At 36.9% G+C, this 9,121-nt stretch overlaps 1 protein-coding gene across 1 annotated transcript; it reads right to left on the bottom strand.

The window, feature by feature from the left end:
- Positions 1 to 5,497: 5,497 nt before the first annotated feature.
- Positions 5,498 to 7,021, bottom strand: LOC101444908 (heterogeneous nuclear ribonucleoprotein A3-like). The gene is given in 2 exon segments (XM_058296512.1): positions 5,498 to 6,817; positions 6,819 to 7,021. Coding segments are annotated over 2 exon segments (1,014 nt in total). The 3' UTR covers positions 5,498 to 6,006.
- Between the last annotated feature and the right edge of the window lie 2,100 nt (positions 7,022 to 9,121).

The following is a 9,121-nucleotide window of genomic DNA, read 5'->3' as shown; positions in this document are numbered from 1 at the left end:
TTTCTAATAAAAATATTTAGATTATAATTGCTTTTCCTTCAAATCTTAAAAATACTGTTCTATTTTAAGATGCTCCAGTAAAGTATACTGAAATAAAACCAGAATTTTATTTTATTTGACTATCCAGGTATTTTCTTTACTCTTTCCTCTTTCCAAGATTTAATCATCAGTTAGAAGAAAAGTCAAAACATCTCTTATATGACCACATCCCTTAGTTTCTAAACCAGAACTCCAGGTGGCAATGAATAATACTTAATCTGCCAAAAACCCATGGGCTGTGGGTTCCACAGGCCTTGGTCCCAAGAATTCACCAAGCTTCCCTATGCTAATTTTTTCCATGGCACAAATAATACAATTTTTTACACCTATTACTATTGTATTAGTGTTAGTAAGGATGTGTTACTATTACATCCTTACTGTTTTTTCAGATGGTTCAGATTTACCACTACAGGAAAAGTTTTTTATTTGATTCACAATCCATTTGTAAAATTCCTTCTTTGCATTTGCCTTTGTGCCCCATAATTATATACTAATGTCTAAATAACTGTTTAACATTTCTTTTGACTTCTCAGATATTTCTCACTGGGCTTTCTTCTTGGATTATACTTGTAATTTTGTGGAGGAAAGAATCTGATCTTGAAAACAAGATGTCTGTTTTCAAATCAGATATACTCAAAACAGCTAATTACCCTACTATTTAAATCTTTTAAAAAATGAGAATGCAAGTTACCAAAAGGAAATTTCAAGCCATAAGAAATGAGTCATCACAAAAAAAGAGATGTGAAAGGAATGCAACTCCAGGTCTTAGCACAATCAATCAATGAATACCTTGTTCTTTATTCAAGAAATCAAATAAATGAATCTAAGTTTGTTTTTAAAAATTTGCATGGAACTTAAAGTGAGTATGGAATATTTGACCTAATACTTGTGCTATTATACTTTTCTTATTGTTATTTGCATTTTAGTCATACACACAACTTGCAAATCTCTGAATTCAATATCTCCTTGATGTTAGTGACACAGTTAGCATTATTCTTTCATGCTGTCCTATATTGCATCTATTGTGTGTAGAAAAAAACTATTCAGGAGTTCATTTCTTTTTTAAAATTAATATTTAATTAAGAAATGTATGTGTTAAAACTTGCCTTACTTGAAGTTTTTAACTTCAGTTTATAAATGTTTTATTTCTAAATATAGCAAAATTTTAATGTCTTATTAGAAAAGGGCCTTTGCCTCTCTCTAAGCTGAACTCAGTATATAAATGCATTACCTTCCACGCAGGCTGGGACATGACTCCTGGGGATGAACCTCCCTGGTACTAAGGGATTAGTACCAAGCACCAACCAGCAATGCAACTGTAAAAATACCTTGACCAATAGGGGGAAAGGGTAATGAAAAATGAGTTTATTTGGCTAAGAGACTTCAAAGCAAGTTGGGAGGTCATTCCAAAGGTTATGCTTTTGCATGTCTCAGCAGTATCTTATTGACTGCCAAAGTAAATATTGCCTCAAATTGTGGAGACATCCAGATACTATAAGCAGGGCAGACAGCTCACAAGTTTGGTGCCCTGCCAGCAGGCCCTACCTGAGAATTTATGCTCCCCAGTGTGGCAGAGTTGGACTCAGTTGTGGTTTCCCTACACATGGTTCTTCTGCCCCTTCTATTTGAACCTATAGTTAGTTCTAGAGTTGTAGAAATAGGTGTATGTCCTGTATGTCCAGGAGATATAAATCTCTGGGCTGACCATGTGCCAGCTGGGTCCTGAATCTCAACAGAGCTGCAACTCCTACTCTCCAGTTCATTGGATTCACCAAGGACAACTAATAAGGAGATGATGATGGATAATGACCATCCCAAGGAATCGAGAGAGTCTGCAACTGCAAGCAAAATTGTTGCATCCATCTGCCCGATGGGATTTAAGTCCTCCCTCAATTAGAGGTGGAATAGACATCACCATCCCAGAATCCTCAACATTGGGAGAATGAACAATAGACTAGAGTAGACTTACATTTATTCTACTATAGATTTATTGTTATTCTAGCAATGGAAGAACTTTTATCATTGATGTGGAGGCAGTGGCCCCTGGAGGTTCTGAGGGGAGGGAGAGGGAAAAATAGATGTAGTATGGGGGTATTTTTGGGACTTGGGAATTGTCCTGAATGACATTGCAATGACAGATGCAGTCATTATGAACCTTGTCATAACTTACAAAATTTCATGGTAGAGAGTATAAAACACAATGTAAACTATAATCCATGCTTAGTGGCAATGCTCCAAAGTATGTTCATCAATTGTAACAAATGTACCACACTAAAGAAGGATACTGTTAATGTGGGAAAATGTGAAAGGGGTTGGGAGCAGGGTATATGGCAATTCCCTATATTTTTTATGTAATATTTGTGTACTCTAAGTATCTTTAAAAAAAAAAAAAAAGAGGGCCTTTGCTAAATATAATCCCATTTAGAACTTAGTTTATGAAACTTCAGCATTGTATGCTACAGAAATAAATTACATTTGATTTCCTTTTCAAGTACTGATTGATTCAATGATATACTTTCCCAATTAAATAACTCTCATAAATATAATTAAATAGATAGAATGGTGATTCTTAAATTCTCTTGATGTCCCAATCCTTTAAAATATATTTATTGAGGTATAGTTCAAATACCATGAAATTCACCAATTTAAAGTATTTAATTCAGTATTATTAGCAAATTTATAGAGTTTTGCAAACATCACCACAATCCAATTAGAACATTCACATCACTCCAAAAATATCCCATGTGTCCATTTGCAGTTATTTTCTGCTTCCACCCCAAACCCTACATATTGATCTATAAATTTTCTTTTCTAGACATTTAATATAAATGGAATTATACAATATATTGTTTTTTTACATCTGCCTTCTTCCACTTAGCACAATGTTTTGATATTTATCCAAGCTGTAGCATGCATCTGTAAATCATTCCATTTATTGCTGAATAGTAATCCATTGTATGAAATTATCCTATTTTGTCTTTCCATTAACTGATTGATGAATATTTAGATGATTTATTGATTTTGGCTATTATGAATAATGCTGCTGTGAATATTTGCTTAAATTTCTTTGACTGGACATATGTGTTTCTCCTGGGTAGATTGCTAGAAGTAAATTTGCTGGGCCAATTACTACATTTATATTTAACTTTAAGAAACTGGCAAACTGTTTTCCAAAGTGGTTGTAATTTTTACATTCCTACCAACAATGTATGAGGGTTCCAGGATTTCACCATCTTTGACAAGGCTGCTCTCTCTTTTTTATTATAGTTCTTTGGATGGATATGTGGTGTATTTCATTGTCATTTAATTTGCATTCTTTAATAACTAGTGAGGTTGTGCATCATATGTGCTTAATAGCCATTCATATACCTTCTCTGATGAAATGTCTATTTAAATCTTTTAAAAAGTGAACTGGTAGGCAGGGAGTTCTACAAGGCATATATCCAGGGTACATAAAAATGTTTGGATATTTTCATAGTGGAAACAATTATAAACAACAACTGAGGTAGTGCTGAGTTCCTAGCCAGGGGAGCTCTCTCACAGTCCCTAAAGGAACAGCAACAATCCCCCAAGTGCAACAGCAAAGACCAAAAAAGAATGAAGGGCCAACAATGAGCCCCTGATACTAATGACAATGCTTGTGAGCCTGTGCACCTGAAATAAGAACAAGGCCTAGAGCACCAGTGTGCCTAAGAGTTACCTCCTGAGAGCCTCCATGTTGCTCAAATGTGGCCAGTCTCGAAGCCCAACTCAGCATGTAAATTTGTTGCCTTCCCCCCAGTGTGGGACATGACTCCTGGGGAGGAGCCTCCCTGGCACTGAGGGATTACTACCAAGTACCAGCTGATGATATAACTAGAAAATGACCTTGAATAAAAGGGTCAACTCGGACCAGCAGAATATCTGTCTACATATAATACCAGGAGTTAAAAATGCTTTTTGACTTAAATCAAGGGGGAAATGGAAAGGACAAATGAGTTTATATGGCTATGAGTCTCTAAAAAAGAGCCAGGAGGTAATCAGAGGGGTTGCCCTTATGCATACCTGAGCAAAGTCCCAGAGACAGATAAAGTAGATACAACCCCAGATATTGGTTCTTCTGAGGGCTACAGAGACCCACAGGTTTTATGGTCATGGCAGATGGAGTTCACTGCCATGTCAGCTGGCCCTTCTTTGAAGTTTGTGTTTCTGTGTGATGGAGCTGGACTCAGATGTGATCTCTTTTCGCAAGCCTTTCCTGTTACTTTACCAGAATTGTAGTTGGTGCTGGGGTTTAATATATACCCAGGGGATCTGAATCTCTGGACTGACCATATGCTAGCCAGGCCCTGACGTGGAATGGACACAACCAATCCAAGGTCCACAGGATGGAGGAATAGAGTATGGATTAGAGTGGACTTACTGATATTCTATTCATGAACTATTGTGATTAGTAATCGAAGAAAATGTGGCATTGGTGTGGAGAAAGTGGCCATAGTGGCTGCTGGGTGTGGGGAATGGGAGGAAGAGATGAGATGTGGAGGCGTTTTTGGGACTTGGAGTTGTCCTGGGTGGTGCTGCAGGGACAATTACCAGACATTTTACGTCCTCCCATGGCCCACTGGATGGAACATGGGAGAGTGTGGGCTATGATGTGGACCATTGACCATGAGGTGCAGTGATGCTTAGAGATGTATTCACCAAATGCAATGAATGTGTCATGATGATGGAGGAGAATGTTGCTATAGGGGGAGTAGTGGGGTGAGGGGGGGGGTGGGAGATATATAGGGACCTCATATTTTTTTAATGTAATATTTTAAAAAATGAATAGACAAAAAATATTCCATTACCAAAAAAAAGTGAGCTGTTAGTCATATTAATGAATTGTAAGCATCCTTTTATATATTCTGGATGAAAATACTTTATTAGATATCTGATCTGGAAATATTTTTAAATGGATCTTGCTTTTGGTGTGGTTTTTCTTTTTTTTTTTCCTTTGTGTGTGTGTGTGTGGTATTTTAACACTCTTTGCTTAATCCAAGTTCATGAAGATTTTCTCCTATGTTTCACCTGTAAGTTTTATAGTTTTTGTTTTATATTTAGGACTATGATTCAATTTGTGTTAAGTTTTGTATATGGTAGGAAGTAAGGTTCAATATGTCAGGAAGATAGAGCAGTTATAAATGTATACTCACCTAAAAATAGAGTCTCAAATAAAAATGGAGCAAAATTCAGAATTTTTGAACATTCACTAATTTTTAACTTTTCTTAATCATGAGTGTATTTAAAGTTATGGGTTTTCCTCGAAATACAGCTTTATCTGTATAATGGGTTTCTGGTGCAAAGTATTCTCATTTTTATTTATTTATAGAAGATTTGTAATTTCAGTTGAATTTTACCTTAGATCCAAGGCTATTTGGAAAAGGGTTTATTAATGTCTTAATTTTTAAATGATTGTTTCCTATATATTTCTTTTTTTTTTTTTTTTGAAAAGTTAAAAATTCCTTTATTTTTTATTCCTGGTACCACTACCACAATTTACAGGGCAATATACCTGATGTAATGAAAAGAAAAAGACAAAGCTACAACAGATAAAAGACCTCAGGAATGTATATCTAATTGACACTACATTGCATTAATCAATAGGTGCACTTTTTGCAAACCGTGGCTATGACAGTCCTGAACAAGAAGGGTTTCCTGTTTAAGCTGCAGTAACTTTTCTGACTATGGATCATCGTTCCTTCTGTGGCAGATTTTTACAGTTCCTCTAATGCATTTGGGACAACTGTCTCAAAGTCACCTGCGGCTTTCCTGACAACTCCTCGCTCTCTTTCCTGTTAAGAACTGTAACCATTTTCTGTTAAGTTTTTAGAACCTTCTGCTACTATATCCACCACTTCCACCACCAGATCCATAACCACCACTATAGGGACTGCCCAAGCTTCTTCCACCAAAACTGCCCCCTTTCATGGGTCCATAATTTGATTGCTATTGTTCACTATAATTTCCAAAATCATTATAGTTCCCACCACCACCATAGTTACCTCCAAAATTACCTCCTTCATTGTAGCCTTCATATCCTCCACCACCACCACCATATCCACCACCTTGGTTTCCATATCCTGGTCCTCCACCACCATAGCCCCCTCTACTACTATAACCAGGACCACTGCCATAGTTGCCACCATCACCTCCAAATCCGTTATATCCACCACCACCTCCTCCATAACTACCTCTGCTGCCACCATCTCCACCACCATAGCCTCCTCTTCCACCAAAGTTTCCACCATAGCCAAAGTTCCCTCCTCCTCCTCCAAAGTTCTTTCCATGACCCATAAAGTTGCCAGATCCACCTCCACGACCTCTTTGTGATCCAGCAGACTGCATCTCTTGCTTAGAAAGGGCCTTTTTCACGTCACAATTGTGCCCATTAATAGTGTGGTATTTCTGAACAACGATTTTATCAGCTGTATCATGATCGTCAAAAGTCACAAATGCAAATCCTCTCTTTTTTCCACTCTGCCTGTCTTCCATAACTTCTATGGTTTCAATCTTGCCATACTTTTCAAAGTAGTCTCTCAAGTTATATTCTTCTGTATCTTCTTTAATACCACCAACAAAAATTTTCTTCACTGTTAGATGGGCACCAGGCTTCACAGAATCCTCTCTAGAAACAGCTCTCTTTGGTTCCCCTACACACCCATCAACCTTGTGTGGACGAGCACACATTGCTACATCCACCTTTTCAACACAAGAGTAAGTCACAAAACCAAAGCCTCTGGAACGTTTTGTCTGGGGTTTTCATCACCACACAGTCTGTAAGTATGCCCCATTTCTCAAAATGTTCCCTTAAACTATCATCCATAGTTTCAAAGCTCAAACCACCAATAAACAGTTTTCTCAACTGCTCTGGTTCCTTTGGATCATGGCCCTCCTCCCCCCGGCGACGACGGCGACGACCGGAGTCGGGCTGGGGACGACCGGGCGACAGTTTCGCCTCCATTTTGAGCTCCTATATATTTCTAGTTCTATATTTGGACAAAAGATGTAGCTTGTAAAACATCTGTGGAGGTTTTCTTTGTGACTAAGAACATGAGTATTTTGGAAATTGTTTAATAAGAAAAAGACATATATTCTACTAATATCTATTAGTATATGTATATTGTCTATATATCTATTATGTTAACTTTGTTGATTATGATTGTGGCTATGCTTCGAATAGTGCCTGGCACACAGCAAGCCCGTAGTAACCTTTATTGAAAGTGTGTTTTGAAAACATTCAGTCATTCCTGGGTCTTTTGATGTATCTGTTTAACTGCCATATTGACTGATGCATAAAGATTTATTACTGTTATACCTTCCTCATGGATTTTACCATTTATCACTACATACTATCTCTTTCATCTAGTTAATGCATTTGACCTTGAATTCCAATTTACCTTATCTTAATATGCCAATCCAGCTGTCATTGTGGTTATATTTGCTTGCTGTGTTTCCATCCCTTTATTAAAAATGTTTTTTGGATTGTGGGAAGATGATGGAGTACGAAGCTCCAGAAATCAGTCCCATCCCCTGAACAACTATTAAACAGGCAGGAACTGTCAAATCAGCTATTTCAAAATTCTCGTAGAACACTGTACAGCATCCAGGGAAGAGTAGGAGAAAGAGGCCCGAAAAGACAGGCAGGGCCCGATTTTTGTATTTGCTGTGGGGCAACCTTCCTATTAAGAGGGCTGAACTCTGACGGAGAGCAGCAGTCAATGAAAAGTCAATTTGCAAAGACAATGAAGGGTGTTTTTGCTTAGGTTTATTTGGCTTTGTTAACTCCCAGCTCTCAAGAAAATTTCTCTTATATCACCATTTGGATATAAACTCAAGAAACAGACATCTCAGGGGAAAAATTCCAAAGTTAATATTTTAAAATATTAAAATGTACAGTGTGCAACAAGATTATAAGACAAAGAAACAGGAAATGATTGTTTATCCAAAAAAAGGAAGAAAAAAGTTGGAGGACTCACAGTTCTGTCTTAAAATTTATTACAAAGCCACAGTTATCAAAACAACATGGTAGTGGCACAAGGGCAGTCATACTGACCAATGGAATAAAATTGAGAGCTCAGAAATCAATCCTTACATTTATGGCCTATTTTATTTATTTTTTGGTTGTTTTGTTCTGGTTTTGGTTTTCTTAGGTGCTGGTGCTGGGGATCGAATCTGGGACCTTGTATGTGGTATGCTGGCACTCAACCACTTAGCTACAGGGGCTCCCTAGAATTGTTTTTTTGGTTTTTTTTTTTGGTGGGGGGAGGTAGGTATTGAGCCTGGGTCCTCATACATGGGAAGCAGGCACTTAACCAGTTGATCTACATCTGCTCTGCCAACTGATTTTTGAAAAAGGAGCAAAGACCACTCCGTTGGCAAGAATAGTCCCTTCAAAACATGGTGCTGGGAAAAATGATCACCATTTGCAAAAGAATGAAGGTGGACCCTTACTTCATACCATAAACAAAAATAAACAGAAAATGGATTTTAAAAAACTAAATATAAGAGCCAGAACTATAAAATTCCTAGAGAAAAACATAGTGAAGCCTTGTGTTAGGCAATGGTTTCTTAGAGTTTACACTAAAAGCACAAACAACAAAAGAAACCATAGATTAATGGGTTTTAAAAGAAAACAGAAAACCTTTGTGTCTCAAAAACTGTCATGAAAGTAAAATGATAATCTATACAATGAGAGAAAATATTTGTAAACCACATATCTGATAAGTGCTTAGTATCCAGAATACATAAACAAATCTTTCAACAAAGATACAAACATCTGGACTTTAAAAATTGGCAGAAGACTTGAATAAACATTCCTCCAAAGATTTACAAATGGTCAAAAATCACATGAAAAGATCCTCAACATCAGTATCATTAGGGAAATGCATGATGTACCATTTCACATTTACTAGAATGGCTACTATTTTAAATAATTTAAAATTTTGAGTTTGGAGAGGATGTAGACAAATAGGAACACTCATTCGTTGTTGGTGCAGTCAAAGTGGAATATAGTTTCTCAGTTCCTCAGAAATTAAGTTTACAATTACCATATGACCTGGTT

The sequence above is a fragment of the Dasypus novemcinctus genome, chromosome 4 (assembly GCF_030445035.2).
Source record: "Dasypus novemcinctus isolate mDasNov1 chromosome 4, mDasNov1.1.hap2, whole genome shotgun sequence".
In the NCBI taxonomy this organism is placed as follows: domain Eukaryota; kingdom Metazoa; phylum Chordata; class Mammalia; order Cingulata; family Dasypodidae; genus Dasypus; species Dasypus novemcinctus.
Note: the sequence above shows the minus strand (reverse complement) of the source record. Positions and strands in the feature narration are given on the sequence as shown.